Source organism: Scardinius erythrophthalmus (genome assembly GCF_964197995.2).
Source record: "Scardinius erythrophthalmus genome assembly, chromosome: 5".
Taxonomy (NCBI): domain Eukaryota; kingdom Metazoa; phylum Chordata; class Actinopteri; order Cypriniformes; family Leuciscidae; genus Scardinius; species Scardinius erythrophthalmus.
This window is the reverse complement of record NC_138225.1, coordinates 26,173,718-26,189,536: the sequence shown is the minus strand read 5'-3', so window position 1 is coordinate 26,189,536 and position 15,819 is coordinate 26,173,718. Positions and strand designations below refer to the sequence as shown.

At 37.5% G+C, this 15,819-nt stretch overlaps 1 protein-coding gene across 1 annotated transcript in view; it reads right to left on the bottom strand.

Moving 5' to 3' along the window:
- sptbn2 (spectrin, beta, non-erythrocytic 2) overlaps nucleotides 1–15,251 on the bottom strand; it is a 106,914-nt gene extending 91,663 nt beyond the window's left edge. Inside the window, exon 1 of the mRNA XM_081365204.1 lies at nucleotides 15,131–15,251. Coding sequence (XP_081221330.1) covers nucleotides 15,131–15,147 — 17 coding nt within the window. The 5' untranslated portion in view covers nucleotides 15,148–15,251. The remainder of the gene's footprint in view (nucleotides 1–15,130) is intronic.
- Between the last annotated feature and the right edge of the window lie 568 nt (nucleotides 15,252–15,819).

The window sequence follows — 15,819 nt, the reverse complement described above, 5'->3', positions numbered from 1 at the left end:
TGTCCGACTTTAAACAAATACCCATTTAAATGCTTAGGATGTTTGCGTTGTGAGAATGTACAGGGAGACTTTAGATTTAAAAATTGTGTCTCGTTAGGCAATGTTTTTTCAGTCAAATCATAAAATTTCCTATTGATTCAATAGAACGCGTGAGCTCACTAGGGAATACCAATACGAAGCACGGTGGCTTCACTGTTTATGACGTCATGAGCTATCCTGTCATTCTATATAGATCAGTGGTATTAACCATACATACAAAAAAAAAATATTTGTTTATTAATGAATTTTTTATATTCTTTTATTATTAATATTTATTAAATTATTTTCAAATAAAAGCATTTTCTTTATCAAAAAGCCTTTTTCAAAAAAGTACAACTTGAAAAAGGGGCAGACGGCCCTGATTATATAATGAGTCTTATATTCGGAACAATATGGTAATGAAATAACTAATGTTAACAAATGGTATAATGTGTTTGAAAAAATCAAGACTTGATCCATTAATACTAATACTTTTTATTTAATATTTATAATACATTAATACTAACACTTTATCTTCTATTATCTTTATAAAAAACTTTTTTTTTTAAAGTACATGTACTGCGCTAGATTAAACTGGGAAGGGTCATAGCACTTGCATATTGTTGTCCTGTTGTTAGTTTCACTGCTTTTATTGTTCTCATTTGTAAGTCGCTTTGGATAAAAGCGTCTACGAAATGAATGTAAATGTAAAGACTCATAACATTTTCAAACAATATCTAGGGCATGTTGTAGTCACTTATCTATATAGATCAGATCAGTTGTTGTAGTCCAGATTAAAATATTAAAAAAAAAAATAAGTTTGAAAATAAATAGCCTATTAAGTTTAGTTAATATTAAGTTTAGTATCAATTAAGTATTTGGCGCCGAGATGAACACCATTGCGAATACAAAACTCTGAATGGCTGTTTGAACCATTTAAATACTGTTCAGAGAGCAGCTCCTGTGTTTACGGGGTTACCGGGGTAACCGCTGCATGTCTGCTGTCCTGTTCTATCAGCGCCACCTGCTGTAAGAGAGTGAAAGTGCATTTTCATTCAACACGTGTCCTTCACTCGTTCAGCCATGCACTGCTAATGCATGTTGAGCTTGTTTACATCTGAGTGCGCAAGCCTCTTTGAAGCAGCATACAGCAGTGTTGTGCATTTTAAACGGTTGTTGGGAAAAGTATTCTTAAAATGCATTCTAAAAAAAAAATTATAATTTGTAATAAATAATTATTCATGGTATTTTTAAGTGCCCAGGATAACAATATCATGTATGTTCATTATCGTGAGATATCATATTATCGATACTGGCACATGTCTGTTTGCAGCCTAGCCTTAATGTAGAACAACAAAAGAAAAAGTAATATGGAATGATAAGGAAATAAAACACTCCTAAAATAAAACTTCTAAAGTGACTTTTTGTAATGTCTATTCAACGGCCAAAATAATAAGACGTTTCAAGAAAAGCTAAGAAATAAGAAATCTAAGAAAATGCTAAGAAATCTCTATTAGCAAGTTATCAGTAAGACGAGAGCCAGCATAACACGAAACGCATCACATATACAGTACGCACATTCAGACGTCCAGTTATAAGATTAGTCTGCCTCATACAAAAACACACACACACTGACTCTGTTAGGATGACAGCATTAACATACAGCACACACTAGACAGACAAATTCCTCCTGCTGCCTGAGCAGGTAAATCAAAAGCAGATGAGATGGTTTCATCATCCCAATGTCTGTGCCAACATCTGAACTGAGCATTATGCTAGATCTCATACAATATCAGCAACATTTCTGCACCCTCTGAACATTAGTGGTCCTTTTCAGAGCAACTTAAATTTGATAACAGTTTGAACTGAGAGAGTCATGACAGTAGACATGGATTGTTAGTCTGCCTCTGGCACTACTACAACCTGGAGCAGCCAAGAAAATTGATCTTTGTAATAGGGTTGCCCCAACCTAAATTGAAACCAGCACCCTCTGTGTTAAAAACCTAGATTCTTACCAAGATCAAGTAGGGTTCACAAGGACATCTTTAGTATAAAAGAAGGCGGTAAATTATATCCATGGTCATAGTCAATGATTTTTTCAGACTAGGGCTGCACAATTAAATCACAATTAACTGATTTGGCTTACTGCATTTATGAAATCACAAAGGCAGCGATTATTTTTTATGCGCTGCTTGTCAGTGAAGCATGGCTCTGTGATCAGTAGTAAATGCTGCTCCATTTGAAAGCACTGAGTTTGAGTTGCTTATAACTAGGCCTGTCGCGATAGTCGATAAGTCGATTAATCGCACGATAAAAAAAATTAGCTCGATAATTTTTCCGGCCGCGATAATTCCATTTGCATGCTTGTTTGTTTTCCTCGTCTCTCTCTCTCTCTACCAAAGAGACTGGATGACCACTCTCGGTTCTTTAGCGTATAGGAGGAGTGAACCCTCTTGTTGTCAGTTGCATGGTCTTTGTGTGAGAAGGCGGCGCCGCGGCGCTTGTCAGTCACATGGTCTTTGTATGGGAAAGCACCGGCGGGACTGTTTGCGGCTACTGCCGGGAGAGAGAGAAGATGCTAGTTGTGAGTTGCGACAGCGAGCCCGATCACATGAAAATGCATATCTATACCACGAATGTTATTTCTCGTGCCATTTATACGCCAAAAATAGTTTTTGCGTGCATATGATACGCTCTTTATGGCGTGTAATACGCACGCACTCCTCACCCCTAATCCTAACCAAGTATTTTCAGTGCGTAGCATACACACGCAATAAAGTGCGTCTCCGTCTTCCCGACAGTACACAATCACTTGACAAAGTAACAGGAGGACAAAGTAACAGTGCAAAATAGTGCGATATGGCTTGTTGAGGCTTTTTTTTATTTGTTTACAAAGGTCCTAACTGTCAGTTTTGCCTGTTATGGAATGTATCACCATTTAATAATGTCTAAAGCCTAATGTTTAATATTTTTTGAAGTGCAATTTTGTTTCATTTTATATATTAACAGACATTTATTTTGTTAACAGACACTAAGAGTCCATTGCTTTCATTGTTTTTGGTTGTTTTGTTCATTTTTTTGGATATTTAAAATGTTTTCCGTTTTCAATGTTTAATATTCTTTAGAAATAAAAGTTTATAGATCGTTGAAAAGGTGTACCTGCATTATTATGCCATTATAATTATATTAAATGAAAATGGTCTCAGAACGACAATATTATCGTTTATCGCGATAATTTCTTGGACAATTTATCGTCCAGCAAAATTTGTTATCGTGACAGGCCTACTTATAACGTGCATTTGAAAAAAACAACACGCGTCAATAGGGGTGGGCGATATCTCGATATTTACGATATATCGAGATATTTTTTAAACTCGATATGGATTTTGACATATCGTATATATCGATATATTGTTTATATTTAATTCTGATTTCGCCAATTTGCTTGTTTGCCTTCTCTGTGCTGTGCTCGCCCCCGCCCTCGCGTGTTGTCTCATTCAAGTCCCCCGAGTCCGGTCAGGCACATCAATCTTTCCCCGCCCAGCGAGTGCTTGAAGTGCGTCAGAAACAGTGCGCGCGCGATCAGTTGTTGTTGGTGTTTTTTTGTGTAGCGTCGCCTCTCGCCGCATTGCTTTTGTTTGAGGGCGCTTAACACTCACACTTAACATGCTCCCCTAGAAACGGGCCTGGCAGCTCGCGCCAGCTCTAGACACGTTGAAAGTTTCCTGATTGTGACGGATGGCGGAATTTACATGACACATTATAAATTAGCGTTAGCCTAAGTTACCTATTCTGCTATATACAGTGCCGAAAAGAAGAGAAGAAGATAAAGGTGGATAAAGACAGAGGTAAAGTGATGTAATGAATGAACAGTTTATCTAATTGCATAGTAGTCAGATACTATAATTTAATGGCAGTTATTTTTACCTTAAACTTTATGCTAGCAGTTGTTCTGAGTTCCCCAGAGGCCCCAGACAGTGTTATTTTGTAACAATCATGTCAATTTTTAGATGCATTTTTATCACTTTTTTTTTTAATTAATGTTTTACTCTACAGTTGTGCAGTTTTTGGGGGATATATGGCATTTTTTTTAATTTATTTGCCAAAATTAGTAATGATATTTCTATACAGGTTTATTAAAAATAGTACAATATGTATTATTTCTTCCTTTATTTTACAGTTAAATTATTATTTTTGTATACAGGGATTTTTTTTTTTTTATGCTGCAGAAGCACTTTGTTCCTACATGAACAGCCTACCTATTTGCACTTCAATAAAAAAAGACTGTGGTATTTGGCATATTTGTTTTTGCAGTAGTTTTTGGGGGGTTATTTTTCCTGTAAAGATATCGAGATATATATCGTATATCGAGATATAGCAAAATATATCGAGATATATTTTTTGCTCCATATCGCCCAGCCCTACGCGTCAAACATCTTTCCAACCACGAGAAGCATTTATGAACCTCTAACATTTAATAACATGTTGTTACTCACTTCATAACATCGGTTGAGTGTTGGAAAACATCTTTCTGTGAGATGATGTGGCTTCTTACACAGCATTGAAGTATAAAAATACTTTATCATGAAAATACCGGAGAAGGCTTGAAGAACACAAACCATATATTGTCATAGTTGTGTGTTTATTAGTCATGTTTAATCAAAGTGTTTCAATCGTCTGTTTATTCAGCTACAGTGATAGTATGATGCCTAGGGCTGGGACAATAAATCAATGTTGTGCGCTAGTTTGAGTTGTAGGGTTACGTCACGACCAAACGTTAGCTATTGGTTATGGCAGATCCAGAGTGGCTCAAGGCAGATCTAATAGTTTTAAACTTCAACAGAGTCCCGCTGTAAAAATGAAATGTATGAGAGACATTAAACCTCTTACGTGGACACACAGCCGAATGCACAAGCGCTCTTCTTCGTGAGCATTTGAGCACATGGTAAAAAACTAGCCTACAGTGCCATCTGCTGTTAAAAACTAAGCTCAGAAAAGAGAATCACGATGCATACTGAAAATCTCAGAATCGATCCACAAATTGGAGATGCATTGATTATTGTCCCAGCCCTAATGATGCCCAGTGATTCTGTTCAACAAAAACAACTAGAGGATGTATTTGTGTGTCAGTGTATACAAACACTATAGGGTTGTTAGTAGCCCAGAGCTCCAGACTGCGACAAAAATGGTCAACATATGCGGAAAAAAAATTGAGAATGTGCGAGTTAAAATTTGACATGGTCGCATTTGTGCGAGTACCCTATCGGTGCCTGCCTACCCAGGGTTGCTGCACACTTTTTAAGACCTTTTTAAGAACTGAAGAAATCTCATTAGGGGTGTGGAATATTGACAGAAATATAGGCTCTCTCGATATTTTCAAAGTTTTATTGTTAATAATTAGATGATTTTTTTACTGATTGTGTTTTTGTACTGGTACCATGGCTGGTTTAGGCCAGAAAGCAATGCATAAGGATGTAGTGTAACAACGCCCAGTTCCAGGAATGCACTAATATTTTGTTGGTAGTACCAGTTTGCAACAATTATTATGGCGCTTTTCCACTACACAGTACCAGCTCGCCTCGGCTCGCCTCGACTCGGCTTTGTTTGGTTTTCCACCGTATAAAAGTTGTACCTGTACCTGCTTCCAGGTACTTTTTTTCGTACCACCTCCGGCGAGGTTCTAAGCGAGCTGAGGCGATACTAAAATGTGACGTGAAAACGCGGCAGACTGCTGATTGGTCAGAGAGAATCGTCACTATTCACCGCTTCATCATTGCACGCGTCAGACGGAGTATCCTGAATAAAAAACAGCAAAAACTAAAACATCCAAAAACAGCATACACTCAATTTCCTCCATTGTCCTTTGTGTGTGGGTAGCGGTTCTGTCTCGTGCATAGACAGTAAAATAAAGGTCTCGCGTAGAAGATTAAGTCAGGCAGTTTCCTGTGGCATCGCTATGACGACCAGGTACTATTGTGGAGGTACTATCTGCAATGGAAAACGGAGGGAAAAGCGAGCCGAGCCAGGACGAGTCGAGTCGAGCTGGTACTGGTAATGGAAAAGCGCCATTAATTAACACTAAGTGGTTAACACTTCGGAAAAAAATAATTCGCCGTTACACTACATGCTTATGCATCGCTTTCTGCCGGGCTTTTCCCAAACCACTGAAGTGACATTGACGTCCGGGTTAGCAGTAGCATGAGCCGTCAGGCAAGTGTTATTTAATAAATTTCTTCATGTACTTACAAACTTTCCAATGCCTCGTTTTATGAGTACAGAACCTATTTGTACTACTGTATAAGTTTGGTACCATTCTGGGCATTATTAGAGGGTTATTATTAGAGGATTATCTCCATTAGCGCCTGCACTACGCCATCCGGCTGATTTCTCTAAATAAGCTCTAACTTTAATAATGTTCAACCAAGGGAAAAAAAGCTTCTGGGGGGTGTTTGGCTCGAGGTCATGGTGCAAAGGACCCTAGGTTGATTTTACTCCGAACCATCCCTTTAATAAGTGAGTTGAGGGAGTCATTCATTCAACCGATTTGTTCAAACAGCTGCAAGTGATTGTTCTTTGAATCATTAAAATGATTTGTTCAAAACGCGGATTTCAGTCAAAAAAATAGTTGCTGTCTGTTGGACTCAAACTGCTACAGTTTCAGTTTGAAATTCTTGTCTGCGAAATAAAGGGAAAACAAATAATATTGACAATATTGTGTCTAAAAAGTAACTCACAAATGTTAACTTATTGTTAATTTAACTGTTGTATAAAATAAATAGCACATTTGCAATTGTGCACGGGAAAACGGCACTCTTGCTCATGTGATATTCTAATACAACAACATAATATGATATATATATAAGACAAAAACTCATTTGGGGGCATAGCCTACCTATATAACTGCACTGACATCACGGAGTGAAAGCACGAGAGACAAATGTGATGTCAGCTCGCAGTGCCTCGTACATAGTTAAAACAATGATTACAATATCATCATAGACATTACTGCACACTCCTAAGCACATAAAGAATGAACTTACAATTGAACTGACATTTACCCATTTTCTTCTCATTCTCTCCTCCTGTCCTCCAGGAGACAGACGCAAATATGCTGCCGCGAATTGTCACGTGAACAAGTAAATCCACAAAAATAGAATAAAAAATAAAAAAATCAGTCACATACACATACATGCGCACTGATGAAGTGCGCAAATTAGGAATTCAGGAATTAAGTAGTCTAATAATGAAGAGGTCAATAACTGATTACGAATGCTGGTGGAAAGGACAAGCCAACGAGCCAGCATACAGCCTCAGACACAACTGATGACCAAAGCACAGGTGCGGACAGGGAGGAACCAAGTGAGCAAAGGAATATAACAAATACATATTATGTTTATGTTTGATTATACAAAAATTGGGGCTGTCAAAATGAAACACATGCAATTACATGCATGTTAACACATGCAATTAATTTTTTCAGTTAAACGCGTTAAAAATATTTAATGCAATTAATGCAGCATCAGATTTTTTCTTTCTTCTTTCTTGTGACAATATCGGATGCTTGTCAGATCCAGATCCACGTTGTGTGCATCAGATCTTAAAGCGACAGCAGCCTAATAAACCCACTTCTGTGATACATTAATGTAAAAAAATCAGAGAAAAAAGAAAAAGAAAAAAATTACAGTGAAGACTGAGAGGTGTTTGATAACTTTATTCAATTTATGTATATTTCCTACCTAAAAGATCAAATATTTAAAATATACTTTATGTTGTTTCTACATTAATTTGGAGATTAAATGTGAAATTATTACAATATAAAAAATTATTAAAAACTTTAATGTTAAGTGTGATTAATCGCGAATAGGCTATAGTTAATTGTTTTAATCGACTGACAGTACTAAATAAAATACAATAAAACATTAAAAAAACATACGTGGTGTTTTTTTAATAGTTATTTTTAATGGTTTTCATTTAAAAGATTAAAACATTTTGCCAACATGAGGTCTTGTGTCACTGTCAGTCTTTTTACATCAATGCAAAATTAGGGTACGCAGATTAGGACAACTATTCATCAGCATGCATTGATTAATTCCAGGTTGTAAAAAAAACAATTTGGTGTGACCAACTGAGAAAGTTGGTAGCACCAGTGCAACCAGTGGAAAAGTTAGTCTGGAGCCCTGTTGCCCATGTGATTTGGTTGCACGATGTATTTATGTATGCATGCATGTATGTTGAATGGTTTGGGAATAGGGAAGAGCCTATACACTGGTCAAATTCAGGCTGACTAAAAATTATTGGGAGGTACTTTTAAGGTACTCAGCTCAACTCCTAATTCCTATCATATGATCAGAGGATCGCCTGCAAGCTCATACGACAGCAAAAATCGTACGGTGTGCACCTGGCTTTAGACATTCAGGGACCATCTGATGAATACTAGACACAAAATGACTACAAGATAAAAAGTTACCAGGCTACAACGAGTCAAACGGAAAAAAAATTAAAAGGATTTGAGTTTCATGGCACTGATTTAGGGATGTCAATTTACACAAATTCTCATGATCCTCGTCGTATAAATGAACGATCAATTAATCGATTAATTGTTAGTTAGCCTTAATGCTTACATAATGCTTACCTTAATGCTTTATATAGCCAATAGCATGACAGGGTATGCAAATGAATGAGAAGGATTTTTATTGTAAATAATGGGCTAGTAAACTGTAGACTGTAAAATGAGTCGATGTGATTGAGCATTTCTGTTTGCGCTGCATGCACTGAAGCTGAAGCTGACCACTGGCACGTTTTACTACCGTGTTAATTCTTAACCAAATGTATCCTATATGAGATAAGTAAGGGATAATGTACATCCAGCTAGGCCTGTCACGATAACAAATTTTGCTGGACGATAAATTGTCCAAGAAATTATCGCGATAAACGATAATATTGTCGTTCTGAGACCATTTTCATTTAATATAATTATAATGGCATAATAATGCAGGTACACCTTTTCAACGATCTATAAACTTTTATTTCTAAAGAATATTAAACATTGAAAACGGAAAACATTTTAAATATCCAAAAAAATGAACAAAACAACCAAAAACAATGAAAGCAATGGACTCTTAGTGTCTGTTAACAAAATAAATGTCTGTTAATATATAAAATGAAACAAAATTGCACTTCAAAAAATATTAAACATTAGGCTTTAGACATTATTAAATGGTGATACATTCCATAACAGGCAAAACTGACAGTTAGGACCTTTGTAAACAAATAAAAAAAAGCCTCAACAAGCCATATCGCACTATTTTGCACTGTTACTTTGTCCTCCTGTTACTTTGTCAAGTGATTGTGTACTGTCGGGAAGACGGAGACGCACTTTATTGCGTGTGTATGCTACGCACTGAAAATACTTGGTTAGGATTAGGGGTGAGGAGTGCGTGCGTATTACACGCCATAAAGAGCGTATCATATGCACGCAAAAACTATTTTTGGCGTATAAATGGCACGAGAAATAACATTCGTGGTATAGATATGCATTTTCATGTGATCGGGCTCGCTGTCGCAACTCACAACTAGCATCTTCTCTCTCTCCCGGCAGTAGCCGCAAACAGTCCCGCCGGTGCTTTCCCATACAAAGACCATGTGACTGACAAGCGCCGCGGCGCCGCCTTCTCACACAAAGACCATGCAACTGACAACAAGAGGGTTCACTCCTCCTATACGCTAAAGAACCGAGAGTGGTCATCCAGTCTCTTTGGTAGAGAGAGAGAGAGACGAGGAAAACAAACAAGCATGCAAATGGAATTATCGCGGCCGGAAAAATTATCGAGCTAATTTTTTTTATCGTGCGATTAATCGACTTATCGACTATCGCGACAGGCCTACATCCAGCCTGTTGTTATCACAGAATAAACCCAGATGGGGTGGTCAGGACCTGAAGCATCAAGTTTGTTGTAACTGATAATGTAGAAGTATATAGTTGCTTTGAAGAAAAGTAGCATCTGCATGATTAAATGCTACTGTTCATATGGTAATAGATCAAAATAATGCCTTATTGTTAATGACTAGAATTCATTGGGTAAATTACATTTACTTTGCTTAACTGCATGACTTCACAGCTATATTTATAAGCATACTAATCATAAGTTAGACTGCCTGCATTTCAATTATTCTTCAAACAAACTGTACACAAGAGATCCATCCCTCTAATTAACTCTAAACCTTGGCCTGGTCCAGTTTAGTGCTGAAGGGGAAGATTAACCATTAAATGTGTAATCAGTCATTTTATTTTTTTACATTTCACTTATATGTCCCAGTGGTCTTTTGACTTTATACTGACAGTTGTCTGCATGCAGTAGATGGTGTGGCTGTGATACAGGCCTTTCATGGTATGGGGCAACAAAAAAGCATTTTCTAAGCCACTGATATCATGAGAATTATTTTTAATTGTATTTGATTCAACTACAATGTGGAAAAACCATCATAATAATGAGAAATAAATTATTTGTACATGAACCATATGTAAATTTGAGTTAAAAAGAACCCAGTTATTTATGCTTTCACACTGTTCCTAAATTTTCAATTCGAAAAACAGGAACAAAAAAAGTTTTGTACAAGTTTAAATGTGTGGCCACAAAGAATGATGACTAGGCTACAGATGACGATGTAGCAATAGCCTCAATGTTGTATTGTTTTGTATGATAACATGTTCTGCCACATATTTGGAATCATGCAATTGTCATATTAAAGTGATCCTGGGGTACTCCTGGGCGAAGTGTGAAAAATATCACATACATCTAACAATATAACCAACCTCTCTCTGCAGAGATGGAAACTCGAGTCTGTGACTTGAACTCGAGTAGCACTTAAGTCGCAAAAAATAAATAATTAAATAAATAAATAACCCTGCATTCCAATGTCCATACTATCCATCCTAAATAGTATGTGAGATTAAAATAAGTGTGTCCCAAAGCATAGTATGTTGAAATGAGAAGTCCCTGGATGGTCTACTATTTCTGGTAGATTTTGGATCCATGCACACTTTAAAGGCTAATATTGCCCACAACCTAATGCGCTTTGGAGGAGGATTCAGTTCAGAACTACAAACACGAGTAAAAAGTGTTTAAAAAAAAACAACAACACATGGCAGATATGCTCGACCGACGGTGAGAGGTTTAGATAAAGGTTTGAGTGACTAATAAAAGTTTAACCTAATAAAAAATATCTATTTAATGTTATCCTTATATTTCATCTGCAATAACAATGCGGACTTTTATAAAGATACGTTTGGCCATTTACTTTTAAATGCATCATCATGCATTAATATGAGGAAGTTCTCCACATGCAAGACCCGGGACTTGATCAACGTGCTACTGCATTTCTCTCCGATACGGTAGGAAATTAAATAAAATGTGTAAGATTATAACTGTGACAAGATGATTGACAGGCCAGTTTACGGTGACAGGATGCGTGTCAGGATGCGACAGAGCGCAATTGTTAAAGACGCAATTGAATGACGTGATAGTATGTCCCAAAGCTTGTCTATTCTTTTGCTACACAATTAAATATTACTTTTAGCCTACTTCACAAAAAGAATACATGCGTTTAGAGCGTAGTACAAGTAGGCGAATTGGGACGCAGAGAAAGAATTGTGACTTGACTTGGACTCGTGAACAAGTGACTCGAGACTTGACTTAAGACTCGTGAAAAACAAGTCATTTTGGTACGGTATTCCCGATTACGTTCTCTCTTTACTCCACATGACAGGAAGAAACGCAACCTTTTACTATTCATTCGTTCTTTATCAGTATGTCCTGCAACAAACACACCAAGTCAGTGTTATTTTATAAACGCGTGAAGCATCTGAAGGCACGCATATTCATCACCAATTAAAAAAAGGTGCTGTTATAAAAACAACAAACAGTAACAATATAGCCAAGTCTTACCTTGTGATAATCTTCTTGGCATTTAATTTGAATAGCAATCAATTAATCCAAAAGGGAACTGTGGTGTGTTGCACAGCTTTCAAGAGGCTTGCTTGCTGTCCATTTTCAAGCAGTATGTCCTTTTCATGTTCTTTGCCAGATCGTGTGCAGTTTATTTTTTTTTTATTAATCGTGTAGTCCTACTTGAGACCTACAGCAAACTACGGCAACTCACATAGCTTAAAATACACAGCACTTTTTTTTTCTCGTGGTGACGTCCCTGCGTTCCAAAATGGTATAATGTTATATTATAGTTGAAGGTAATAGTTTTTGATTGTGAAAAAAAATTAAATGAATGATTTAATACTCTGTGTGCTTAATTAGACATTTTGAAGTAAAAATCTGCTACAAGACCTCTAAAACGAAAAACCTTACATGCTATGAAGAAGCACTCATAATAGTGCTTTCTTTTCCAGAAACAAACGGGTTTCATTTCTGCCAAGCAATATCAATTCGAAATGTGTAAAAGGCCATCAACCACATCGAAATGAAATGCTAAGTACTGCAAAAATATATGTGCAGTTGGCTGTTCATTTGCTACGTTGTTGCTATTAGTTGAACACCTAAACTTCTAATGGCCATGATTGTCAACCAGTCAGATCCACCCAGTTAGTTGCACTGCATAGTGAGACCCAAATATCATATTTACTGCACTTATTGAACATGCCAAAATGTATCCTTGCAAAACTGCTACAGTTAAAATCCGTGCAAGATAAAGTAGATTAGAGTGAATAAAATATCCCTGACACAGGAATCAGGTTTTGTGGCAGGTATCACTCAAAAGCATTTCCTCCAACCAAACGGAGATACTAAGGGATGTGTGGGCAGCTCTCCAGCTGATTTGACATTGGAAAAAAGCCTCCCCTTTACCCTGCTCTGACAGAGTACCCAACACCATATCAATAATAACAAAAAAATCATGAAACCTAAAGCTTTACGACTTTAAACTTTCACAGTCACACTAACCCTAAATGCTGATCATATAATCTCCATGCCCATCTCAGCTCTCCGTGCTCTAGTGTGGCGGTGGGTAGGAATGTAGGGGCGTTAGTGGAAACAAAAGCACCGGCAGTGGTAATGATGACTTGGCTTACAGAAACACAGCGCCCTGTGCATCGAGACAATGGTGGTCTCACTCACAGCATCATACAGACAGGGGAGTATGGGGGGGATTTAGACCGTCAGCACTCTAGGGGGCCAATGTCGCATTCCTCTCATCTTTGCCACCACACTGATGCATCCATCCATTTATCTCTTCATCCATTCATCAAACCGGCAAACACAGCCACTTCCAGCCAATGATTCATTAGTACATCTGAGCAGATCTGTCTGTCCATCTGTCAGCTAGTATGTATCCAACTATGTATTTATCTTTCAATCTGCCCATCCATCCATGCCAATCTATGGGGTTCAAGATCTTAGCAGTTCCTGGGGCAGCACAAAAACAATCAAGAGTTCAAAAAGTACTTCAAAACAGGAATGACCCATTTGCACATTTCTAAATATTTTTACTGTGTTAATATAAAAATATAAGGTAAAATATTGAGAACAGGATTAGTTGACCGCATGTCTCCAGATTTAAAATGAGAAGCGCACTAAAAACTAGCCTATTGATCTTCCTTCAGTTCTATATCAAAATAAATGCTTAACAAGCATTTTCATGTAATATGTTTTATATTACATTGCATTACAATTTTTACAATTCTCAAATTGACTAGGTTAAAAAAATAAATAAACAGGTGGATGAAATGTAGACCAAGAGAGATCAGTCCAGGTACAAATAGAACACATAACTAAGTTCTGGCTTCACTTTTGGCTCAAATAAAACATGTCTGAGTTCTGTTCTTTTAAAGAACTTCCTGTTGGCAGCAGATTATGGGCAACTTGTTTGTAGTTTTTGCACACACTGTTCAACCTGAGAGCTCCTATTCCCATGTGATTTAATTTATTTATTTATTTGTAATATTACCCTTGATATATTCAGAGCAAAACTATGAAATGTTAAAGAGATAGTTCACACAAAAATAAAATTGTCATCATTTACTCACTGTCATGATGTTCCAAACCTGGATTACTTTGTTGGAACAAGAAAATATTTTGAGAAATGTTTTTGTCCATAAAATGGATGTCACTGGCAACCAAATCTGTTTGTTTACCGAATATTTTTTAAATATCTTCTTTTGAGTTCTGCAGAAGAAAAATCATACAGTTTTGTAACTAAACAGATTTTTCATTTTTGGGTGAACTCTTCCTTAAAGGTTTGAACTTTATATCACGTTTCATATTTAGCAAAAGCAGCCCTAGTAATTTCAGTACCTAACAGGCACAACTGCATTATGGGAATATCTAATGATAAGCTAATAATTAATGAGGTCAGCATGTGAGAGAGAGAGAGAGAGAGAGAGAGAGAGAGAGAGAGAGAGAGAGAGAGAGAGAGAGAGAGAGAGAGAGAGAGATGCAAGGGCCACTTATCCTTGCACATCCTAAGAAGACAAATGGGACTTAAACCAATATTTCCACACAGAGACTAAAGCAATGCTTCCCTTTTTATTAAAAGCTAAAGGCCTACTGTGAGTGATTACATAAGAACCATATTTCAACATTTCCAAAATGTACTGTTTGACCAGAACATGATACATAAAGTACATTTCGTACTCAACCAGTTTAGCGTGGAAGAAAGAACAGGGAGAGAACTTCAACAAACATTCAGCTGCTGCTCAATTGGAGGAATATTTTGTCATGTTACCTGAAAAATGACTCAAAAGTCCAGCAGAGGGACTAAAAATAAATCAAACGTGCTCGAAACAGCAAGGATACCAGTAGCGCCTCGAAATCCCCATCCAGAGGAGACGAGAGCCTGTCCAACCGAAAGAGACACTGACGGTCAACAGCAGCACGAGCGCTGACCGTAGATCCGGCTGTAATCCCCCTCCATCCTCCGCCGCATGCTGCGTTAATGTCATCAAATCCTGTGTTCTCGCCCTATCACACTATTTATAAAGCATGCATTGCCATGTCCGATTTAATTCAACCTTTAAACGCTCTAATCTGCCAAAGATATACGTCCAATACACTGGCATTAAAGGATGTTGTGCAGAACACTTAAGTGCATTAGGTTTAGTAGCTACCTGTCCTCTCCTTCCATGATAATTCGGCAATATCGTGGTGATTCTTTCTCTAGTGTTGGATTCAGACAGAGCAACAGCTAGCGAGGCCATGCATCCCCCTCCACCGCCTATGACAAATCAAAATAACACAGTAGATATAGCATGCAAGAAGCCCGAGATGCGAGCTACATCACATCACATTGCGTTTAAAACGCCAGATAGCCTCCACTCGTACAGATATCCCTCACATTAGTGTGTTGAACCGTAATGTTTGGGTGGAGAGCTCACATGGTAGTCTGGGCAGGAGTGAATGTGCGCGGTGGACGCACAAACACACGCCGAAACAAAAGGCGAGCAGCATGGTCATTCACGCTCACTCACACACCAGTGGGGCCAGTGTGAGAGAACTGAGCATTATATTACCTCACAATTTTGACAACCGTGTAATATGTGGTGGCCATTATCAATTCGTGTTGACTAAAGCTTAATCTCTAAATGAACAGACCGTTACAGATACGCAGACTTACCGATGGCGTGGCTGTATTTTCAAATCCAACGAATCTCAACGTTTCTCTTGAGCGAAGACAAAGCGGATTGGTTTCGTCCTGATCATATAGGTGTTTCTGTTTTCCTCCCGTTTAAAAGCCCGATAACTCGATAGTTTTTCCTTTAAATCCGCATCATTGTGTGAGTGTGGGTATTTTATCAGC